This window comes from Aythya ferina, assembly GCF_964211825.1.
Source record: "Aythya ferina genome assembly, chromosome: 10".
Classification (NCBI taxonomy): Eukaryota; Metazoa; Chordata; class Aves; order Anseriformes; family Anatidae; genus Aythya; species Aythya ferina.
In genome coordinates this window covers 15,452,942-15,475,371 of record NC_140306.1, presented here as the reverse complement: position 1 = coordinate 15,475,371, position 22,430 = coordinate 15,452,942, and the positions used below count along the sequence as shown (strand labels likewise).

The 22,430-nt window shown below is 65.4% G+C and overlaps 3 protein-coding genes across 5 annotated transcripts in view; 1 reads left to right on the top strand and 2 right to left on the bottom strand.

Annotated features, from left to right (window-relative positions):
* Nucleotides 1-3,563: 3,563 nt before the first annotated feature.
* Nucleotides 3,564-11,970, bottom strand: MST1R (macrophage stimulating 1 receptor). The gene is made up of 21 exons (XM_084530555.1): nt 11,377-11,970; nt 9,645-10,936; nt 8,365-8,553; nt 8,160-8,285; nt 7,910-8,080; nt 7,564-7,730; nt 7,316-7,490; nt 7,058-7,203; nt 6,784-6,945; nt 6,550-6,643; nt 6,239-6,472; nt 6,019-6,165; nt 5,787-5,943; nt 5,583-5,675; nt 5,298-5,507; nt 5,138-5,218; nt 4,889-5,070; nt 4,702-4,811; nt 4,435-4,600; nt 4,216-4,352; nt 3,564-4,132 (listed from the first exon to the last, which is right to left on the bottom strand). Exons 2-21 carry the CDS (start codon nt 10,854-10,856, stop codon nt 3,889-3,891), a joined length of 4,203 nt encoding a protein of 1,400 aa, XP_084386681.1. The 5' UTR covers nt 10,857-10,936; nt 11,377-11,970; the 3' UTR covers nt 3,564-3,888.
* A 138-nt stretch (nt 11,971-12,108) lies between these two features.
* On the bottom strand, nt 12,109-15,557 carry MON1A (MON1 homolog A, secretory trafficking associated). Of its 2 annotated transcripts, none has more exons than XM_084530556.1 (5): nt 15,363-15,557; nt 14,771-15,238; nt 13,754-14,519; nt 13,489-13,636; nt 12,109-13,226 (listed from the first exon to the last, which is right to left on the bottom strand). In XM_084530556.1, exons 1-5 carry the CDS (start codon nt 15,487-15,489, stop codon nt 13,056-13,058), a joined length of 1,680 nt encoding a protein of 559 aa, XP_084386682.1. In that variant the 5' UTR covers nt 15,490-15,557; the 3' UTR covers nt 12,109-13,055. The 2 variants fall into 2 exon arrangements, with proteins under 2 accessions (XP_084386682.1, XP_084386683.1); XM_084530557.1 differs by having other exon boundaries at nt 12,109-13,196; nt 15,363-15,554.
* Nucleotides 15,558-15,877: 320 nt separating this feature from the next.
* The window catches only part of RBM6 (RNA binding motif protein 6), a 52,291-nt gene continuing 45,738 nt past the window's right edge, over nt 15,878-22,430 (top strand). For both annotated transcript variants that reach the window (XM_084531427.1, XM_084531426.1), the window contains exons 1-3: nt 15,878-15,944; nt 19,202-19,314; nt 21,027-22,380. In XM_084531427.1, coding sequence (XP_084387553.1) covers nt 19,271-19,314; nt 21,027-22,380 — 1,398 coding nt within the window. In that variant the 5' untranslated portion in view covers nt 15,878-15,944; nt 19,202-19,270. The remainder of the gene's footprint in view (nt 15,945-19,201; nt 19,315-21,026; nt 22,381-22,430) is intronic.

Genomic DNA, 22,430 nt, shown 5'->3' with positions numbered 1-22,430 from the left:
ATAGTTGGGATGCGATGGGATGGGATGGGATGGATGGGATGGGATGGGATGGGATGGGATGGGATGGGACGGGAGGGATGGGATGGGATGGGACAGGATGGGATAAATGGATGGTGTGGGACAGAAGTACAATCTTGGGGGAGCTGGGCAATTTCCCTCGAGCTCCATCCCTCCAGCTGCGGGGCCAGAGCTGTTGGGGCTCACTGCCCCACTTTCTTCCCCAAAATGGCAAGAAAAGGGTGGCAGCCTAACACCGTGGGGCCCCCCAGCCCCCTCACTTGCTGCCTGCTGCCCAGCTGCTCCTGACACTCATCCGCTTGTGTCCCCTGCTGAGACTCAGCGTCCCCGTGTCCCCCTCTCCCATCCCGCGTGGCACCGAGCCCCAGGCCCTGGCCCCAACGCCACGCGCGCCAGGTAATTAACAGCACACGAGCCCTGGGGAATTAGCAGGGCACCGTAGTTTGAGCTTCTAATCAAGAGTTTAATCACACAGCCTGGAAGCAGCGCGTCGCTCCGTTATTAATCTCTGCCCCCCCCGGGAACCTTGAGTGTAACTCGCAATTAATCAGCAGGTGCCCGCCGCCGCCTCGGGCCTGCCCTGCGGCTGCTCGCTGGACGAGGGCCGACCCGGTGGGACTGCGAGCTGCCGCTGCATCGCCCGCCTGCCACGGGGCTCCCTCCCGGCACGAGTGGGATGCCTGCCCCAAACCAACCCCGGGCCCCGTGGCGCCCCGCAGCCCTGGCTCTTGCCTGGGGTCCAAGCCCACCCAGCGCCCTGCTTTGGGGCTGTCGGCTCTGGTTGTGCCTGCTGTGTCTTGACCCACTCCTCACGCACCCACTGCACCGTGCACCCAGCACCCTGCACCCTCATATCCACCACCCCACGCCCCCGCTGCCCCACATGCCCCAAATCTTTTCCAGCACCCCTCGGAGAGCCCTCGGCCGGCCGTGGGGTGCCGCCCGCGCTTCGGGGACATCCCCAGCCGCCCCCCTGTGCCCCACACGTGTGTCTGGGGGGCTGCAGTGCCAGCCCGGGGGGCACGGTGGGGGGGGCGCAACGTGCCCGTGACTCAAGCGCCACATGGCACCGCATCCCTGCGTGCTCACCATCACCATGGCAACCGCCAGGCAATCAGCGGTAATTGCGCCGCGCGTCGGCCTGGCAACGGGGCCAAATAAACCCCATCCCCTCCAAATAAACCCCATCCCCTCCTTTCGGGAGGTCCAGAGAAAAAGCACGGGGGAGTTGCCCCCCACACGCCCCCAGACCCTTTTTGGGGTCAGCAGCAGGATCCACGCATGGCAGCGGGGTCGGCGTGGCCGTGGGTGTCCCGCAGTGGCCATAGTTCCCGCGAGGCATCGAGGGCACTTTGGTGGTCCCGGGGGGCTCTCGCAGCCCCTGAGCCCAGGGGGAGGGCACGAAGTGCAAGGAGCTGGGTGGGGTGGGGAGGGAAACCCAACGACCCAGGGCTCTTCGGTGGGAAAAGCTCTGTTGGTGTGCAGTGGGGAGGACAGGGGCTGCTGGGCGCATTTTGCGAAGCTCCAGACCGGGCATGGAGACCGGGCAAAGGGTCCCCCTAAGGACAGACACCGCCTGCGGTGTGGGAAGAGGAGGCAAAGCTGTGTAACCAAGTGCTCCCCGGGGGCCAGCAGAGCTCCCCAGGAGCCCCGAGGGCCAGCCGAGCTCCCCGGGCGCAGCGGGTGCCGCTATGTGGGGCCGTGGGTGCCGGGCATGGTCGGCGCGCCCCAGCAGCGCTGCTGCTCGCAGGCTTCGTTAGCAAAAACTCGCTCACTGCTAAAAATGGCCCCGCGCCGCCGCTCCAGACGGGAGGCCGCTCGATCACGCCTGCTCCCCAGCGTTCGAGCAGGAGCTAAAAACAGCTCGCCGCCACCGGTGGCTCCTGCCTGGTGGCTCCTGCCGGTCTTTGCGGGGCTCTTTGATGCCGGAGAACCGGCTCCCGGCTCTTCATGCTGATTTGGCACAACGTTGCCCATCCCGATCGGGGTGTCCCCCCCTGCCTTGACACCCTGGGGGTGGCTGTGTGCTGCGCTCTGCCCGTCCCTGAGCCACTGCTCCCCCTTTGCCACCCGGTGCTGGCAGTGCCACCGGCACTAGGTGCCCACGGGGCCGCAGCCACCAGGTGCCACCCAGTGTGTCCCCAGGCGCTGCCACATTCCCCGGGGAGCAGCAGGGCTGTGCCCGCAGCCCCGCGCCCGGCCACTCATCTATTATAGATGGCTCCGATTTTAATAATTAATCCCTGCTAACGACAGCACTTTCCCCAAATAAAACATTTAAACTGCTGCGTGCGCAGGGCGTGCTGCCGGAGCGGCCCGCCTGGGTGCTGTGCTGCAGCCTGGTGGGGCGGCACCTCGGGGTGCTATCTGCTGGGTGCTGTTTGCCCGGTGCCCACCCTTGGGTGCTCCCCTAGATGCCCCCAGGCCCCTCAGCTGGGTGCCGGGTGCTGGGTGAGCTGGGGGATGCCACCCAGCCGGGTCCCCTCACTGTGTCCCCTGTGCTGCCACATGGCTGTGGCACTAACTGGGGGGTGTTTGCTCCTCGTCTCCAGCCGTGTAATTAGGGCAGGATAAATGTGCGTTAGCCTGAAATCTGTCATCTCCACCAGCAAATTTAGGGGGGGGAGCAGCCAGCTGCATCCACCCCTCCCTGCAGCCTTCCCTCCGTGCCTCCATCCCTCTGTCCACCCACGCCTCCGTCCCCGCATCCCTGCTGCAGCCGTGCCCCTGATCCCCTTCCCTCCTTCCCTGCCACCCCGCATCCCCGCTCGCCTCCCGGTTCGGGTTCAGCCCTTCCCGTTGCCACAGCAACTCGGCGGCTCGCCCGAAACTGTGGCACTGGGGCCAGGGGGACCCCCGCACCCAGGCGGTGCAGCCCTGCTGCAGGGAAACTGAGGCAGCGCTGCCGGGAGCGGCGGCTAAAAATACCCTGCTGAGAGCGGCCGGTGCAGGTGCGAGGTGCTGCCGGGGATGGACAGCTCTGCTGATGGGAGCTGACGTGGCCCCGGGCTGCAGCGCTGCTTAACGAGCAGCCGAGGAGGGGATATTTCAAGCCAGCGCAGGCTGTGGCCACGTTTCAGTGGCTCCTGCGTTGCCAAGTGTCACCGATGTCCCTTCCTGGGCCCTGTCCCCTTGGATCCTGCAGAGGATCGGGATCGCCCTGCCGCAGTGCGTGCTGGCTGCCCCCCAGCCCTGGTCCCACACAGGGTGGGCAGCAGTGGCTGGCAGCTGGTGGCACTGGGGGGTGACACGGTGCCCGCTGCCACGGTGCCACCAGCAGCGCGTCCCCGTGCCCCAGCGCAGCCCTGGGGGCACCCCTGCTGCCCCCCTGGTGCAGAGCTGCTGGCAGAGCTGCCAGGGCTGTGCTTTGCCACGGGAGGCAGGGGGAAGGTTTGTGTCCAACTCACCCGGTGTCACCTCCCAGGTGGCCCCTGGGGACATGGGGTGGCCCCGGCACCAGCCCGCAGGAGCCCTCCCGTGGCTGGCACAGTGGGTGCCCCCAGCCCCCACCACGGGCAGAGCACACGGCACCCACCAGGGAAAAATAAAATTCATTTTTTTATCAGTCATTCAACCAGAAAACGCTGAATTTGTCCGGAGGGGGGCCAAAACCCCTTGGGACACCTCGTCAGCTCAGGCCGCCCCATAGCACTCGCTGGGGCTGAGCACGGGGCCCGCAGCACCGAGCTGGCGCCGGACTGGGGCTGAGGGACACCACGGGGGTCCCATCAAGGCACGGAAGAGCAGCACCCAGCGCCCACCCCGTGGGCAGGGTGCCGCACAGCACCCGGCTGCGCCCCACGTCCCTCCCTGGGGGCGCGTGCCCACGGGGCACGGGGACCCGGGAGACCCCACGGAGCAGAGCGCCCGTCAGCGCACGTCCTCATCCTCGTCCTCATCTTCGGCACCCTCCTCATCCTCGCTGTCAGGCAGCTGGTCCAAGGGGGTGGGGGGATAGGGGGGGCCGCTCTCCAGGTTGACGTAGGTGACGGCCAGGTTGACGTAGTGCTCGCCCTCCAGCGAGGCCAGCACGCGTTTCAGCTCGCCCACCAGCCCCGAGAAGGACGGCCTGTCCTCAGGTGCGGGCGCCCAGCAGCTCAGCATCACCCCGTACCTGCCCCGACGTCCCCGTTAGCACCAGCAGCACCCCCGGGGGGGGGGTCCTGCTGCTGCGCCCCCCTCCCCTGCCCCACTCACAGCGCGTCGGGGCAGGGCTGGGGCTGCGGCAGGCGCCGGCCCCGCAGCAGGTAGCGGGCCATGTCGTAGGGATCCACCTCGGCGTACGGCGACGCGCCCCGCGTCAGCAGCTCCCACATGAGCACCCCGAAGGACCACTGCGGAGCAGAGTGCTGGGGCAGGGGGACGGGGATGGGGACAGGGACAGGGACAGGGGATGGGGAGGGGGGATGCGCCTACCACGTCCGACTTGGTGGTGAATTTTTGGGTCTGCAGGCTCTCCAGCGCCATCCACTTGACGGGCAACTTGGCGTGCCGGTGCTGCCGGATGCTGTAGTACTCCTTGCCGAACACGTCCCGTGCCAGCCCAAAGTCAGCCACCTTCACTGTCAGCGTCTCGTCCAGCCTGCGGTGAAGGGGTGGGGGCAGCACCCCAGGGTGCCCGCTGCAGCCTGGGACACATCGGGGTGCTGGGGGTGGGGGCACCCTCAGGCCGGCCCCACTCACATGCAGTTCCTGGCTGCCAGGTCCCGGTGCACAAACTTTTTCTGGGCCAGGTACTCCATGCCCAGAGCCACCTGGAGCCCGAAGCCGATGAGATCCTTCACCGTGGGGCTCTGCGGGGTAGGAGCAGTGAGCGAGGTGAGCCCAGCCCCCCCTGCACACTCTCCACCCCTCCCGGGCACCCCCGTACCCGCTCCTGGCTGCGGATGAAGTGCCGCAGGTCCCCGTGGCGCATGTAGGGCAGGACGACGAGGGGCAGCCCGTGGCGGGGCAGGCAGACCCCAAGCAACGAGAGCACCTGCGGGTGGTGGAAGCTCTTCATCAGGATGCCCTCGCGCAGGAACTCCTCCACCTCCTCCAGGTCCGTGATCCCTGCGGGGAGCCGAGCCGTGGGGCGCCGTGCCGCGGGGCCGTGCCGCGGGAGCGGGCGCTGACTCACGGTGCAGGGACTTGACGGCGCAGTGCAGGGCGCCCAGCAGCGGGTCCGTGTAGGTGCCGTGGTACACGCTCCCGAAGTGCCCTGCGGGGACAGGCGGCAGTGAAGCCGGGGGGGCCGGGAGGTGACAGCCCGGCCAAACTGCCCCGGGGCGAGTTGTCACCTTTGCCGATGACCCGGTGGCGGTGGGTGATGAGCCGCTCCTCGGGGATCAGGATGTCCTTCACCTCCTCCAGCAGCTCCGGCCGCAGGTCCTCCAGGCAGCAGGACGTGGACCTGAGCAGGGGCACCGGGGAGCCGCCGCCCGCAGCACCGCCAACGTGCGCATGGGGCCTGGCCAGGATGGGGCTGCCTGCAGCGGGCAGCGCTACCACTGCGGGCAGGGGGGCACCGTCAGGCACCGGGCACAGCCCCAGCGCCCCGACGCGCTCACCCCAGCACCGCTTACCCCGCACGTCCCGGTAGTCAACGCCAGGGCGCTGGGTGGTGGCAGAGACTTCGCTCCGGCCGGCGTGCACCAGCAGCTCCAGGTTCTCTGTCCCTGCGGGTAGGGCACGGGGTGGCACCGTGGGCACGGGGTGGCACTGTGGGCACGGGGTGGCACCACGGGCACGGGGTGGGTCCGGGACAGTCGGCTAGCAGCAGCACTCACCCCTCCTCTTACTCCAGCGCCAGCGGAGCAGCGCAGCAGCCAGGATGCAGCAGACCAGGAAGGTGACACCGGTGCCCAGGGCCAGGCTGGCAGCCAGGTCCAGCGAGGAGGCGGCCAGCACCCAGCCCAGTGTGTGGCAGTCGCTGTTCATGCAGATCTGGGGGAGCAGGGGCTCAGCGGGGCCAGAGGGAACAAGGTACGAGGAGGAGTGGGGGTACTGGGGGGTGCCTACCTGCACGGGGGCCCCGGCCGGGGGCAGCCGTAGGTTGTGGGGCACGTGGCACATCACCTTGTTCTTCAGCACGTTGGGGTGGCAGTCCCGGCCCCCCACTGTCATGGTGATGTTCATGCAGCCGGCCACAGCGTCCAGCCCCAGTTGCTGCCCGGACAGACAGCGCTGAGCCCGGCCGGCCCTGGCATCGCCCCCCCGCGCGCCCCGCTCCCCTACATACATTCACCTCCACCTCGTCGTCACCGGGTTTGAGGCGGTAGTGCCTCTGCTTCCCCTGCTGCTCGAAGGGGAAGACGCGGGGCCTCGGGAAGTAGCGCAGGCGGAAGAGCTGGCGGCCAAAAGCACCTTCCAGCAGCACGCTCAGGTTCCCCAGCACCGTCTCCAGCTTGGTCTCGAAGGGGAAGGCCGGGCTGCGGCACAGCAGCCGCTCGGGCAGCTGCGGGCCCTCGCACTCCTGCGGGCGGGTGCTGGGCTGCTGCCACGGCCGGGGGGGACACCCCGGGGGTGACAGCCTCCTGCCTCGGCACCTACCGTGGTTTCGGTCTTCTCGCCAGCAGCCTCGAAGCGGATCTTGGCGCGATACATCGAGTCCAGGTGGGAGCCGATGAGGGTGAGCATCAAGCCCCTGTGGTGGGCAGGGGTCAGAGCGCTGGGGTGCACGCGGTCCCCAGGGTGTATATGGTCCCCCCAGGGTGCACGCGGTCCACACCACCTCAGCCAACCCAGCCTGGGGGGATAATTTCAGGGCTGTCCCCACACACTCACTCGTAGCTGCAGTTGGGGACGATGCCCCAGACGGAGGGGTCGGGGCGGTACTGGAAGGACGGCAGGGCTGGGAACTCCTCCCCATCGATCCACAGGGCTACCGAGGCTGCACCCAGGTGGGCGGCAGCAGGAGCCGTGCATCGAATCTTCCCGTCATCCTGGCTGGGGACAGAGTGCCAGGGGCTGGAGGGGACAGCGGGGCCGCGTGGGCGGCCTCGTGCCCATCCTCGTGCCTGGGACCCCGCGATGGCCAGGGGTGATGGCCGGGATGTACCTGGGCTGCTGGGCCAGAGGACACTTGGAGCCGTTGATTGTCACCTCCCAGCTGCTCCCTGCCAAGAGGTGGGTGCCGCCGAGGGACAGGAGGGTGCCACCGCCCTGGGGACCGAAGCTGGGGTGCAGGGAGCTGACCTGGGGCTCCTGGGCAGAGACGGGGGCAGCGGGGCGGGCAGTGAACCAGTGCCCCCACCCAAACCAGCGCCCAGCCCGCGCCACCCCGGGGCTGGCACCGCTGCCGGCACGGGGACATTACCACGAAGACGAAGCCACCGAGGGTGGCAGAGCCCTGGACGCTGAAGCCCGAGGCCCTGCGGGGCTCCATCACGCTGAGCACCACGTTGGCCGGCCCCGCCACCGCCGGCCCCCCAGGCTCCAGGGCACAGACCAGCACGTCCACGAAGTCCTTGAGGCGGGAGGCGGGCTGCGGCCTGCGGGGCGGCAAGGGATCAGCGGCGGGACGGGGAGGGGGGCACAAACATCCCCCCCCCACGCTCCCCTCACCTGGCCCAGCTCTCGTTCAGCAGCACGCTGCAGCTTCGCCCTCCCACCGCCACCCGGTAGCGGCCGGGGGGGCCGCGGTGTGTGGTGGGGTCCAGCGGGGAGCGGAAGGTCATGCCGCACAGCGTCAGCCTCGTCCGGCCCCGCAGCGGTGCGGTCTTGGGGTGGAACTGCAGGACGGGCAGCGAGAGCACGCGATGGCCACGGGGAGCTCCCTCCTGGTGGGCACGGTGCCCGGCCCGAGGAGGGGTCCCACCGCACGTCGCCCCGTATTCCGCCTCCCTCCCCACCTGCCCCGACCCTATTCCAGGAGGTTCCCACGGGGCCAGGGGCACCGCCGCAGACCTACATTGGTGAGGATGGGCAGGCAGCTGTCCCGGACCCAGGTGCCGTTGCACTCGTGGCTCCGTGTGCACGCGTCCCCGCACCAGCCGCAGCCCATGAAGCGCTCGGCACGCAGGCAGCGGTCGCAGGTCAAGAAGTGGCGGCAGCCCGGGCCGGTGACATTCACGCGCCACACCTGGGGACACCGAATGGAGGTGAGCAGGGGGCGCGGGGGGGCTGGCCCCACGTCCCACCCCGGCCCCCCTCCGGCTCACCTTGGTGCCGGCGGCGAAGAGCAGCGAGTCCTCCTGCAGCCTCACCACGTGCCGCAGCGGCGCCGGCTCCTCCAGCGAGAAGTTGGCCAAGGGGACGACGTAGGAGCTGGAGCGCTGCAGCACTATCTGCAGCGGGGCGGGGAGTGGGGCTCAGCACCCCCCCTGGGCACCCCACACCCCGCCCCGGCCTACAGCCAGCACCCACCTGCAGGATGCGTCCCTGCGCCGTGCCCAGGTGGGCCACGGTGACGTTCTCGTGGACGGAGACGAAGATGGAGGTGAGGAGGATGCCGGCCAGGTGCCCGTTGAACAGGTCCACCTTGTGGGAGGTGGCGGGGACGAGGGTGGGCTGGTCCCAGCAGCTGGTGTCGTTCACCAGTGCCGAGAGGTTGACCTGCAGCCGAGCACAGTGGGGACACCTCGAAGCCAGCCCCAGCGCCCCGATCCCTGCTCCCCCCTGCCCGAGCACCCATGGGTGCGGGGGCGAGCCTGGAGCACACACGTTGATGAGACTTTTGGGGGCCGAGCACCTAGGCAGGCAAACACCCGATTACCCAATCCCTGCTCTGGGCTGCAAAAAGCAAGCAGGAATTTTGGAGGATGCCCCCGCCGCCACAACACCCCCGAGCAGCGTCAGATCCTGCCCTGCCCCCCTCCACATCTGGACGTGGTTATCAGAGCCAGCACCGCGGGGCGGGGGCGCCGACGCAGCGCCAGCCCCCTAAATCCACCAGGGCTCAGGGCGAAGGGGGACGCCAAACCCCGCTGTGCCCCACGGGGCACCCCTAGGACCACCTGTGGGTGCTGGGCACCGGGGTCCCCTTCCTGGCAGCGTGACACAGAGCGGCGGCGAGCCGCGTGCTGCCGGGAAAAGGAGGAGATGCCGCCGCGCCTCGCCCCGGCTGAGAACAGGCAGGCTCGTGCCACGCGCACTGGCACCCGCCCTGCCCCGTCCCCGCAGCGCAGCCGTGCCGAGGCTTGTTCCTGAGCCGCCGTGTTCCTGCCCCACGGGGCCGGCGGGGTGACTCACGGCGTTTCCGCCCGTGGTTTGTTTGCTCGGGCAGCGCAGCGGCCCCGCGGCTGGCCCGGCCTGGCGCAGCGGCTCGGTGGGGAGGACGGGGGCCCCCCGCTGCCTCCTCTCTGCTCCTTCATAAACAAGCTGGAGAGCGTGGCCGTAAACACCGCGGCGCTGGGGATGGGGACGAGGGGGCCGGGGCAGCGCTGGGGACGTCACCATGTAGAGGGAGGGGAGGGGACGTTGTGTCCCCGCCACGGGCAGCAGCACGCGGGGTGGTCCCCACGCAGCGAGCGCAGCCGGCTCCTGCTGCTGCCAGCACGGGCAAGAAATGTGAAGAAGTGGGCAAAGCACCGCGTCCCTGCACCAAACCCGTGTCGAGGGGGCTGGAGGCGTGGACTCGGGCACTCCAGCCCAAGCCCTCCCGTGAGCGCTCCCCGGCAGGTCCCGAGCCCCCCGCCAGGACTCACGTTGTGCGGGCAGTACTCCTGCGGCTGGAAGAAGCCGAGCCCCCGCCTCAGCGTCTGCGCGCCGGTGCTGCAGCACTTGTCCATCCCCTCCTTGATGGCCTGGTTGAGCAGGCGCAGGGGGAAGGCGCAGACGGCCGAGCTGTCCCGCGGCTCTGGGCTCTCCGGCTGGCTCTCGGCGAAAGCACCGAACAAAACCATCTCGGAGCGGTCGATGCCGAGGTCTCGGGCCAGGCGCTCGCCGGGGCGGACGGCGTGGGCGGCCTGCAGCACGTTGTAGGCCACGTCGCGCTCCGTGTCCTCCTCGGCACCGCGCCGGCGCCGCTTGGACTCAAAGCGGCAGTCGAGGACCAGCTCGCGGTAGTGGCGCAGGTCGTGCTCGACGGTGCTGAGCCGCGCCAGGCGCGTGTGGAATGACTTCGAGCCGGGACACTCGGGCTGCACCGTCAGGAAGTAGACGTACTCTCCGTCGGTGAAGGAGTGCACGTAGCGGATGGGGTAGGTATCTTGGTAGGGTGGCAGCACCGTCAGCCCCTGGAAGGTGTCTGCAAAGCCGTCCCGCGTGCCCTTCAGCCTGCGGACCGACACCGACTGCGGGCTGTAGCGCGCCGCCACGCTGCTGTTGACGGTGGAGCCAAGGTAGAAGAAGGAAGTGTAGCTGTCAGCCACCACGGTGCCGCTGGTCCCCAAGGGGCTGGCCACGCAGTCGGGGCAAGACGCGGGGCTGTTGCCTGTGGCGGAGTACAGGCAGTAGGTGGCCGCGATGGTGACCTCGTCGCCACGCACCTTCAGCTCGTGCAGGTAGCAGAGCCCGTGCCGTGCCGTGCCGCAGCTGTACAGCCACAGCTCCTGCGGGTCCAGCAGCAGCAGGACGTTGTCCACGTCCTCGGGGCCGGGGCCGCCCGCAGCGGCTGGGCAGAGGCGGCAGATCTCGCACTCAGCGCTGCCCGTGGGGCCGGTGATGAGGACGGAGCGGACGCGCAGCTCGGGGCCGACCAGCAGGATGCGGTTGCGGACGGCCACGAAAGCGATGGCCGGGTTGGCAAAGACGGCGACGTTCTGCACGGGGCCGCCAGCATCGAAGCTGGGCAGCGTGTAGGGCACGGAGAAGTTCCTGGTGGAGCTGTAGGGGATGCGGGGGCACTGCCAGGCGTCGGCAAGCAGCGGGGCCAGGGCGAGGACGAGCAAGAGGCGCGTGCGGCACGGCGGCCCCATGCTGCCACCAGCACGGGGTTATCGATGGCGCTCAGCGCCACCCGGGGCTGGGACGTGTGGAGGCTGGGTCAGCATCGCACCTGCGGGAACAACGGGGGAAGGGCTGGAAGTGCTGTGGAGGGGAGGACAGCGTGCCCACGGCCACGCGCTGGGTGCTGCCGGGGGGACCGGCCACACCGAGCCCCCTCCCGAGCCCCCCAACCCTCCGGCACGGGGACGAATCCTGCGGGCACCCCCCGGCCACGTCCCTGCCTGGGGACGGGGACCCAAAAGGGGACCCCCTCCAGCTCACCAGGGCGGCGCCGGGGACCCCCGCCAGCCCCGCGGGGACCCGGGACAAGCCCCCCACCACCCCCCTCGCCTCGCCCCGGTAGTCCCCAGCCCGGCTCCGGCTGTCCCCGCCCGCCTTCCCCGCGGCTGTCCCGTACCAGAACCGGGCTCCGCCGCCCTGTCCGTGCTGAGCCGGCCGGTAACGAGCCGGTACCGAGCCGTGCCAGGCCGTGCCGTGCCGGGCGCTCACCTGGTCGCTGCGCAGCGGGCCGTGCCGTGCCGTGCCGTGCCGTTCCGTACCGGGCCGTGCCGGGCCGGGGCGGAGCAGAGCGGGGCCGGGCCGGGGCGGGTCCTGCCCCCGCACCGCGCGGGGCTCCCCGGGGGCCGCTCGGGACCGGGGCGAGCCGCGGAGGGACAAGGAACGCCCCGACGGCCGCGGAGCCCCGGTCCCCGCACGCCGCGTCCCGCAGCTCTGAGCCCCCCTGCGCGGTGAGCACGGGGACCCCCGCCCCGCTCATGGGCTGCGCGCAGGGGGGGCTGCGCCGCTGCTGGGCCCCGTGGAGGAAAGGGTTTTTTTTTTTTACTCCCGCAGTGAAAAGCAGGGATTCATCCCCAAATCTCAGCCTCGGCGGCGGGACCGGGGGCAGGGCTTCTCCTCCCGCAGCCGGGCGGGACGGGGCTCGGCTGCCCGGATCCGCGGGGACTTTGCTCCCAGGGAGGGGCTGGAGGCGCCGATAGCGATCTCGCCTTCCCTCCGCCAGCCGGCTCCTGCCCCGCGTTGCGCAAAAGCCCCGCAGTTACGCTGCCTTGAGCCTTGCCCAACAGCTCCTTCCTCCGGGCTCCCTCCCGGTTTCGACACGAGCTGGCCCCGGCCGGCTCATCCCAGCCGCTCCCAGCCCCAAAATCAGCCGGAGCAGGGAGCTGTCCCCCAGCCCCCCCGGGTGGCCTTTGGCCCGCGGGCATGAACGCGCTGAGACTCGCCTCCGGGTCCAGATAATGTTTATGAGCAGAGATGAGAGATTACAGCCTGGCAGGAGTACAACTCCGCGAGCAGGGTCCCCCCCCCAGCCCTGCCGGGTTCCTCCCGGCTCCCTCGGGGTTTCCGTGGGGCTCTCCCCTCCTCGGACACCCGCCCCAGCCCCCAGTGTAGGGTCGGGCTGTGCTTCACAGGGGACACCCGGCTGCCGAGGCACCTGGGGGTGCTCAGCCCCACACCGGTGCCCCGTGGCAGCAGGGAGGAGGGGGGCCTTGCACAGCAAGCCCAGCTCCAGTGGCTGGTTTTGGGGGGGTTCAGGGGACCCCATGACAAGGCGAAGTCCCACTAGGGCTCCCTGCCAGAAAGGGCTCCGAGGGAGCTGCGTTGGGGCTGCCCCTTTGGAGCCAGCACCACGACCCCCACACCCTGCATCTCTCGGGGGCTGCTCCACATCCCCAGGGGCAGGACCCCAGTGCCCCAGCGGGGGCAGGCTGACCACCCCCTGCCTCCCCCCCTTCCCCAGGACACAGCATCCTTCATGTGGCCGTGCTGGGAAGGGTGCGGGACAAACCTGCAGGCTCCCGGCCAGGGCAGGAGCCCGGGACCATGGGGGGCTGCCTGGCATTTGGGGACCCGGCACCCCCAAAGGAGAGAGAGGAGCAGCCCAGCCAGCCCCGGGTGTCACCCACCCTCTGCGGGCACAGCAGCAAAAAAAGGATGGAGCCGGGGGTCGTGGAGGACGGGCAGCCCCCCCAGATGCGGGGGGCACTGCCTGCAGGTGCGAGAAAGCCCCGCTCACCCCATCTCCCACACCCACGGCTCACAGTCCCACGGGTGGCTTTCCCCGTGCTCTCGGGGTCCCACCGTGCCCTCTCCCAGCCCGCGCCTCCCCAGGGGCCGGGCCGCCCAGCAGCGGGGTGCCCCGGCGGGCTCCGTGCCCTGGGAGACGCCCGTCAGTACGTCTGGGGCGTGAGGATGAAGAGTCGGTCTTCCTCCTTGCGGATCCACTTCATGAGCTTGTTGACAGCGCTGATGGCGCCGGCCTTGGTGCCCAGGGGACTGTAGCATATGTAGAGCTCGAAGGCGCTGGTGACCTGGGTGAAGAAATGGGGATGGGCACGCATCTGCACATCCCCACGGGGGGCTGGTACTGCACGTCCCCCCGTGGGCTGGCCCAGGGGCTCCCGAGCAGGACACGGGGTGGCAGCAGGGCACCCTAAATGGCTGGCCTGCCGCTCCCTGGCACAGGAACCCCCGAAAGGAGCACGCGTGTGTTTGGGGCTGCCCTGGTGAGCACAGAGCCGGGGCTGCCTTGTGCCACCAGCCCTGCTCTGCCACGCGGGGCCGCAAGGTTGGGGTCACCCAAACGCTGAAGACAGCCCTTACCCAAGCCAGGAGGTTTTCACGTGGGCCCGTGAAGTAGATGTTCTTCAGGGGGCGCGACGAGTTGTGAGCCCGGCTGTGGAGGTACTGGTAGAGCCCCAGGAGCCTTTCCTTCTCCTCCTCCCGCACGTAGGGTGCCTCGATCTCAGGGCTGCAGGAACACAGCGCCCCGTTAGCCCCCCGCGCTCCTCGGGGAAGGGGATTCAGGGAGCAGCTCTGCCCCGTGCCCGCACCGCGGCCCCAGTCGGCGCTCTCCCGGCCTCCTCACCTGGTGAAGAGCCCCGAGCTCTTGGACTTGTAGATGAAGTGCCGCAGGTCGGGGATGCCCACCTGGGCCACGCTGTAGAAGGGGGTGCGGAGGGCCTCCTGCAGAGCGTGGTGCACCCCCCGCCGCCGCAGGCGCTCCTGGAAGCGCCTCTTGCAGTCGGAGACGGTGAAGAAGTCCTCGCGGTCAGTGGAGACCAGCAGCAGGCACAGGTCCATCTCCTGCTCCAGGTAGGAGATGTGGGCGTGGAAGAAGCCGCTGGAGTTGAACTTAGGGAGGCAAATGGGAGTCCAGGCTTCGCCCTCCCGGAAGGAGGAAGAGGAACTGATGAGGTTGAAGAGCAGATGGAGGTCAATGGGGTGGAGGAACTGATCCTTCTTCCTCACGAGAGACACCAGCTGGTTCCCTGACAGGAGGATGGAGAACACCAAGCTCTTGGCCTTGGCCTGCTGGAGGCTGGTGCTCACGGCGTCCCGGACGCTGGCGGCCAGGGGCAGGCAGCGCACGGCGCCCATGAGGAAGCTGGGGTCGTGGGCCATGAGGTCCAGCAGGTTGTCGGTGATGCGCTCGGAGCCGGCCAGGAGCCTGCGCAGGTCGTAGTTCTGCTTCTGCTGGAAGATGTGGTTGAGCTGGGTCCAGGTGAGCAGGCTGAGGATCTGGTAGTAGATGTACAGCAGCTCATGGGCGATCTCCTGCTCCGACTGCCGGGTCCGCGCCACGGCCACCAGCACCAGCGGGCTCCTCCGCACGAAGACCACCTTGTAGCCATCTGCTTGGGAAGGAGTCCCCGTGGTTGGGGACAGAGCGGTCAGCCCGAGCGCCCAGCCTGCAGCGCACATGGACTCTGCTCCCACCTCCCCCCAGCCACCAACCTGCCCCTGGGGACAGCTTGGAGAGCCCATGGTGGCAGGAGCATGGGCTGGGCACTGCCACGTGAACCCCTGGGTGATGTGGGCAGGGACACCGTGGTGGGGCTGCAACACCACCCAACCCCACTCCCCCCTACCCCTGGCTCAGTACCTGCGTGGATGGAGCGGATGGCGTTTTTGTCAGCCTCCAGGAAGGACACCAGGGCCATCATGACCCCCATGGTGCTGGAGAGGGCCTCCTCGGAGCCGTAGCGGGAGTACACCGGCTTGCCGGCCTCGCTGAGCACAAAGACGTGCTTGCGATGCATGCGCCAGGCGTCCATGGTCACGTCCTCCTCCTCCTTGCCCGACAGCACCGAGTCGTGGCGGGCGGCCTGCGGGGCCGGCTCCAGCTTCCCCTCCTCGCCCGGCCTCATCTCCTCCTCCAGGTCCAGGGCCATGCCCGTCAGCTGCGTGCTCAGCTCGCTGAAGTCCTTGCTGATCTGCTCCATGCTGCTGGGCCCGGCCGCTTCCCCGCGCCTCTCCTCGGGGCTCCGCGCCGCCGCCCCGCCGTCCTCGGGGCTCGTCAGGTCCTCGTAGGAGCGGGTGTGCACGAACATGGCCCCCTCCTGGCCTGCCCCTGGGGACAAGCCCGGGGTCAGCGGGGCCGGGGGGCGCCGGGGAGGGGGCTGCGGGCTCCCGGTGCCGGCCCCACCCCTCCCCGCAGCCCCCGGCCCCCCCCCCGGGCCCTGCCGGTCGCTCACCTGGCTCCGTGCCCTGCGCCAGGCCCGGCGTGGGGCTGTCGGCCCGCTCCCCGTGCTGCCCATCCCCCGGGGCCAGGCCCCCGCCGGGCTCCTCGCCGCCTCTCCCCGCCTGGACGTCCGCAGCCATCCCCGGGGGCGTCCCCGGGCTGTCCCCGGCCCCTCCCGGCAGCTCCGGGCCTAGCTCCCGCTGCCGCTCCCGCTGCCGGTGCCGGCGCCGGTGCCCCCCCGCCCCGCCGCCGCTGCCATCGCGGCGCCCGCCCCTCTCCTCCTCAGCCCGCCCCGGTGGGCCCCTGCCGCAGGGCTCTCTGGGAGTTGTAGTCCCCTCTCCCGCCTTCCTCGCTCTCCACCCCCCGCCGCGCGACTACAGCTCCCAGCAGCCCCTCGCCGCCGCCGCGCGGGGCGCGCTGGGAAGCCGAGTCCAAGCCGCCCCGCCGCGCGGGCATGCCGGGAGCCGTAGTGCGGCCGCCGGACTCCGTTTCCCAGCGTGCCGCGGGGCGGGGCGAGGGAGGGGAGGGGGGAGCTCCCGGAAGTTCCGGTTCCCCTCAGCGGAGCGCTGGGCCTGGCGCGGCGGCGGCGGCGGAGGTGAGGGGGGGAGGCGGCGGCGGGGCTGTGCCGGGGGGGGGCGGCACCGGCGGCCGGGAGCGGCCCGGGGAGGCGGGGAGGGCCTCGGGGAAGGCCTCGGGGGCGGTGGCTGGCGCGGGGGCGCCTCCCCGGTACCGGGCCGCGGGGCGGGGCCGGCCGCTGCCCCCCCCCCCCCTTCAGGCTCCGGGCGGTTTCCCCGGGCCCCGCTCACAATCGCGCCGCGTTCCGCCGGGGAGGGGCTGGGGAGGGGCCCGGCCGCTCCTGGTGCCCGCTCCTGGAGGCCTGCGCGGCCCGCTGGGGGTAAGCGCAGCCCCGCGGCCTCCCCTCCCCCTGCCTCCTCTCCTGACAGCCCCGGGGACGCGGCTTTGGTATTGCTGTGCTTGCAGGCGGGGCGCTGCCCCCCTCAGGAAGGGCAGGAAGGAGCTTTCGTGGCCAGCTTCGCTTGGTACAGCTCAGGGGGACGTCTTCGCCTGTAGCTTGCCTCGTGCTGGCTTTTCCCTTTCTTTAGCCTTACGGGAACTTGGCTGGGCGCGAGGCGTTCGTCAGCACGGCGCTTCCTCCGTGCTGTGGGCAGAGCCCTGCCTGTAGCTGTATTTGGCTTCCTCACGGCCTATAAATAACCAGGTTTGGCAGCCCTGGTGAAATCTATTCGGGGAGAAGCGGTGAATATCAGAGCGTTTCTCTCCAAACGTCATCTCTGTGAGACTGCCGCGTGCCCGCTCCTTCCCCGACTGCTCCTCCCTCTCCCTGCCTTGGAAAGCAGCGTGCGGTGTTGGGGGGTGAGTTGGTGGAGGTGGACGGGGAGGTGCTTGAGGGCCTTGCTGGCGCTTCTCGCTCTGCCCCTTGGCAGAAATCATTATTTATCCCCTCGGAAGAAGAGCTGCTTGGTCTGGCTGAGCTACACCAGCCCTTTATTCTGTCGGGTTGTGGTGGAAGTTTAAGTAAGATGGCCACAAGGACAGAGTGCTGTTGGGCTCGGCATGGGTGGTTTGGGAAGCAGGGTCAGAAACATCCCTGAAGGGGCAGCAGCGGTCACGGGGCTGCCCGGGGGGTGCTGAGAGGATGGGGGCTGTGTCCCAGGGAGCACCCCGAGCCCCCTCAGGCTGGCACCTCTGCTCCTCGGTGTCTCCTGCCTGCTGGGAGGGCTGTGGGAGGAGGCGAGCGCAGCATACGCTCACATCAGCCCTGCTGAATATTCAGAGTAACTGTAGCAGCTAATTACTGCCCTAAATGAGCTGCAGCTCGGGCTCTGGGAGAACCGGGCCGTGCTGTGCTTGCTGTGGCTGTGCCGTTGTGTCATTTGGAAACTTCCTCTGTTGCCATCTCCTCCAGATGCGTGGTTGTGACTGAAGGGCGCCAAAAATAACTGGCGCTTTGTTCCTAGCGCTCGAGGGTGGATTTTTGCTCCCCTGCTGGCCCGCTCCCGTCCCCAGGCTGTGTTGGGCTGTCTGTGGCAAAGCAGCCTTCCCCCACACCCTGCCTGCTCGTGCCGTGGGGCAGGGGGTGGGATCCTGCTCTCGCCTCCCGTTTGTCCCGCTATGGAGAGCTGGGGTTTGTCAGCAGGTCGCAGTTCCTCTTCCTCGATTTCCTTCTGCGTGCTCAGCTCCAGGGCCCGGTCACGTCCCCTTTTTGCATCGGGTCAGACCCTGAGAGGTGGTGAGCAGAACGGGGGGGCTGAGCTGGCAGTGAATTACCTGGTGCTGAGGAGGGCAGGTCCCAGCGCTCACAGCACCTCTCCTGCAGCGCTTGGGTCCGGCTGGGCCTCGGTGGCAGTGGGAGCCCCTCTCCGGAGGTCCTGGCCACCTGCTGTCCCCTTGTTTTGTGGGGCTGCGTTGTAAACTGTACCACTGAAGTACCCCGGGTTAAACTGCTATCAGTCTGATGTTTTTTTTCCCCATCTGATAATTATAATGTTGCGTCCAAGCAGCTCCCTGTTGGTGAGGGATTTTTTTAAGCATTGGGAAGCTTGTGGACTCGATGAAAACTAGAGTGGGGGAGGAAACTGGGAAGGGAAGATGGAGAAACAGCGGCTCTGCAGGTGTCTGCAGGCTGCTGTGGGTTGCAGGTGAAAGCCACAGCCACTGCCACAGCCACCTCCGTCTGCCTGTCCTCGCAGTGTGAAGCACGGCTTCTGCCAGAAAAAATGGCAGAGCTCGTGGTGGGACGGCCCGGGAAGAGCCACGTAACCACGAGGGGACCTCGAGGGGACCGGTGCCCTCAGGCAGGTCGAGGGATCTTGAGCGGAGGTGGCAGAGGTGGGGTGGGGATCCCGCGTGTGGCTGCGGCCATCCCAGCCTGCTCCTTCCCTCCCGCTGCCTGTCAGGCAGCGCTGACCTTTGGAAGCGGGAGGAAGCAGGGCGTTGCGTGGTTTTTGTTGAGATTTACTGCACTCACGAGGCCCAGCAGTGGCTGTCTGTGCCGTCCTCTGTTCTGCGGAAGCACTGCAGGGAGCTGGCTTCAGCCCTGCTCTGGGGAAGCGTGAATCCCTTGCGTAGTGGTGGGACCCGAGGGGCAGACTGGCTGCTGTGCCACAAGAACTCCGAAACCACTGCCAGGAGTGGGTTGGGGACCACTGAGGTGCTGGCACCGTTCTGCTCCGGGCTCTGCTGCAGCCCTGGTGGGGGAAAGCCCCCAAATTCTTCCTGTTTGAAGTCCTGGCTTTGGCAGTCTCCAGGAAATCCTCCCCTTCGTGGCTGGTGGGAGGAAGCAGGTGACGTTTCACACCTGCACTCAGCTTTTAGGGCAGTTCCGGACAGCAGAGGCTGTAAAGATTTATTGGCAGAGCGCGCCCTGCTGTCTGCCTGCTTTTGGAGGGCAAAGTAAGCACGGCAGGCCAGCAGCGGTGATGGTTTCCTTGAACAGCAGAGAGCTTTGGGCAGAAATAGTTGGGATTAAACATTAATTGCAAACTGTTGCTCGGCGCTGGGCCTTGCTGTTTATAGACTGTGGGATTCTCACACTCGCAGTTGCTCTGAGTAGTGTTAGACAGCACAGTATGTCGGGAAGCGTTGTGTTCATCGAGAGCAAATATCAAATCGTTTGCCCACACATATCGGCGGTTTCGTTTCGGAAGGCATTTGAAGCTTGTGAGTTTGAACGTGGAGAAACGCAGCACTGAGCTCGTTCCTGCCGGAGAGTGGCCCTGCGTGTCGGTGGGCTCGGCCCTTCCCACGCGCCTTCCGCTGACCAGCAGTGGAAATTTTCTTCTGCGCTGTGTTTTTGTTGCCCTGTGGCTCACTGTCACGTTATTTCCTCAGCAGGTTGTGCTGTCGTGGTGTTCTCAGAGCGAATTACCCATTTCTGGAAGCCTACCAGACAAGGGGAACATGTGGGGAGACCATCGACAAGGCAACAGAACGGGGTCCTTTCGGTAAGCACTGGAACGTACCCTTTGCTCCCTGCACTGAAGAACGTTACTGAAACAACGAGAACTCTGTCAATATTCCTGCACATCCTCCTCCAGCTCATTTTGCTAAAAGTTTCTGAGCTCCTTGTGGAGCTAGGTGTCATTCCTGAGCAGTAGGCAAGTTAAGCCACGGTGTAGCTTTCTGCATTTTGGTGAAGTTTTGTGTTTGTTTGGTTCTTTTTTAATGACAGCTGCTGTTTTTTAACAAACGTTATTTCTTGTGCTCCTTCACAAGACGTTCTTGAATGTCACTGGAGCTGTTGCAAAGATGCACATGCAGCCGACCTGCACTGCCTGGTATTTTTCTTAGTTTATATTCCTCTGCTTGTTACTGGGCCCTGTGTTTGCAACAGGCCTTTGGGAATAAAAACTGAAATAAAGCAGAGGCGCCAAGAGAGAGGGTTTTCCTCCCTCCTGCATAATTTTTTCATCCTTTATTCATGTCTTCATCTCAGTTATTTGAAAATCAGAATGATAAATGTACTTCCTCCTGGCATACCGTAGGCTCCTGAAATAAGAGTATTTCAAACAAATGTCTGACTGCAATGTGTTGAGAAAGCTGATGTCGTGAATTTAAAACAGTGTCCTGCAGAACCTGTCTTAACAGGGTTGATCAGAGAGCGATCATGATTTGTGGTGATAGCAGCAGTGCTGCTCTGCTGATTTATTTTCTTAAAATTGGTTTTTATTGGCATCATTCTTTACTGTGGTGGATGGGCGATTCTATCCTCAAACCAAGTTTCAATTCCCGTTCCCTGTGGTGGTGAACCAGGGGCTTGCAGCTTAGTAAATCCATGTGCAGTTTGATTAGCTGTGCACGTGTGCGTTTGGTTGGTGAGTGATCCTGTATGAAACTCAGAGAACTTGCTGGAGTTGCTAGGGAAATGCCCACTGATTAGGGTAGGATTTGGTGTTTCTTTAAAATGTGTTGCTTTAATATTTTATTTTTCTATTTTTTTAATATTTTGAAGTACTACTTAGCTGAAAAGTCAGGTAGCTTCATCTCAGAAACAAAGAAAGTGGATTTTGAAAAAAACTGTAGTAAGAGGAAATCTCTTCCTGAGTGGTGGTGTGCAGAGATCAGAACTTGTGGTTGTGGTGTTGTAAAGAGGGTGCGAGGCAGCTGGTCTTGAGGCATCTGCAACGTCTGAACTGAGAGCTTTTAGCATTTTCCTGGTTTAGATTCCAGCACAGGGAGGCATAAACTCTTCTGTGTAGCATGTTCCTAGAGCATGTTCAGTAACCTTTGCTTTTGTGTGCCCCGTGACGATGTGATAAGTTAGCCGTGTGTAATGCTGCCCAGAGAACTTAAGCCCAGGTTGTTCCTCCCAGGCGTGTGCTGGTGATGCTAATAAACAGGCAGGCCAGCTGCTGGAACCTTGAACAGCTGCAGAGCTGTGTGCAGTGCAGGACTGTGTGATTGCTACCGTCATTAACCCATTAATATTGCAGGTTTTCCCTGTTGAGTGCTTCTGGAAATTGTGCTGAAATGGGAGCACCCAAGTTTACTTTCTCACATCTGTCGTATGCTGCCTCATCTTAAACTGCCAAACATCAATATCTTCTGCGGATCTTAGACTGTTACACCACTCTATAAAAGTTTAGAGAAGAATGTGCTGCTGTATAGATTTCAGACTCTAAGCACGTTATGAATAATACTGTCTTTATTTCTACAGTGGGAGCCAAGAAGAAAGGTTTGCTCCCGGGTGGAACAGGGAATATCCTCCTTCCCTTGATAGTCTTGCTCAAGAAAGACACTCTGGCAACTTCTCTGGCAGAGAATCACTTCCTTTTGATATCCAGGCACTCGCAGGCCTCCTCAATCCTCAGTTTGCCAACAGAGAGGAACCTTCTTTCAGCTTTGGAGCCAGAGATGGACCGCGTAGTGACCTCAGAGGTAGGGAAGGGCACCACGATTTCAGGGGCAGAGATTTCCCACCGTCTGACTTTCAGAGCAGAGATGAGTCTCAGCTGGATTTCAGAGGCAGGGAACCACCCCCTTCCGAGTACAGGGGCAGGGATATGTACTCCGGAGACTTCAGGGAGAGAGAAGGGCCACCTATGGACTACAGGGGTGGGGACGCTCCTTCAGTGGACTACAGGAACAGGGAGACGTTCCGTATGAACTACAGGGACAGGGAAGCACATAACGTGGATTACAGGGGCAGAGATGAGCCTCCGCCAGACTTCAGGGGGAGGGGGTCTTTTGATCTGGACTTCAGAGGTCGAGATGGATCTCATTCGGACTTTAGGGCAAGAGACGTCCCTGAGCTAGACTACAGGGGCAGAGACCATTCCTATTCCGACTTCAGAAATAGGGATGTACCTGATTTGGACTTCAGGGGTATGGGCACGTCTGATCTGGACTTCCGAAACAGAAACGCACCATCGTCAGATTTCAGAAATAGGCACAGGTCTCGGACTGATCAGGATTTTAGGAGCAGAGAGGTGGCTCCTCCCATGGACTTCCCAGAGAGGGAAATGCCTCCTGTGGATCAAAGCCTTGTAGATTTTAGGCGCAACCAGTCTACTGCACCTTTAGCAGAAAGAGAGGGCTCTGGTTTAAACACCAGCAAGAGAGAGGAGGCTGCGCTTGGTTTAGATAGAACTCCTTTTGGTAGCCAAAAAAGTGAATTTCAACATCCAGAAGCACCAGCCAGAGAAGAGGAATCCCTTGGACTGAATCTCAAAGATGACGCTTCACACAATTTCCAAAACAGCCGTGGACCTCTTCCTACTACCCTTCAGGACCAAGAGGAGCAACCTCAGACCTTTGCTAACAAGCAACAACAGCAGCAGCAGCAGCAGCAGCTTTCTGGGGGGGAACAGCAAAGATCTGATTCTGATCTTGGGTTGAAAGGTGAAGGAGATCTGGATTTCCTGGGACGGCAAGATACGGACTACAGAAACATTGAGTATCGTGATGTGGATCACCGGCTGCCAGGGCACCAGATGTTTGATTACGAACACGGCAAGTCCTTTTCAGAAGGAAAACCCGGCAAAGATTCTAGGCCCTATAAGAGCCTTCAGGTAGGTGGCTTTGTCAGTTGATGTTTCTCTTAAGCACGTGTTGGCCAAAG

What these genes read in the sequence shown, in the direction of transcription:
- MST1R (XM_084530555.1), bottom strand. Translation starts at nt 10,856, where the DNA reads ATGGGGCCGCCGTGCCGCACGCGCCTCTTGCTCGTCCTCGCCCTGGCC. An exon ending in GTCCCCAACTGCAGCTACGA is followed by an intron (nt 6,644 to 6,783) that starts GTGAGTGTGTGG and finishes TGCCCACCACAG; the next exon opens with GGGCTTGATGCTCACCCTCA. An exon ending in TCACCACCAAGTCGGACGTG is followed by an intron (nt 4,353 to 4,434) that starts GTAGGCGCATCC and finishes TCTGCTCCGCAG; the next exon opens with TGGTCCTTCGGGGTGCTCAT.
- MON1A (XM_084530556.1), bottom strand. Translation starts at nt 15,489, where the DNA reads ATGGCTGCGGACGTCCAGGCGGGGAGAGGCGGCGAGGAGCCCGGCGGG. An exon ending in CATCCGCTCCATCCACGCAG is followed by an intron (nt 14,520 to 14,770) that starts GTACTGAGCCAG and finishes CTTCCCAAGCAG; the next exon opens with ATGGCTACAAGGTGGTCTTC. An exon ending in AGCTCGGGGCTCTTCACCAG is followed by an intron (nt 13,637 to 13,753) that starts GTGAGGAGGCCG and finishes GTGTTCCTGCAG; the next exon opens with CCCTGAGATCGAGGCACCCT.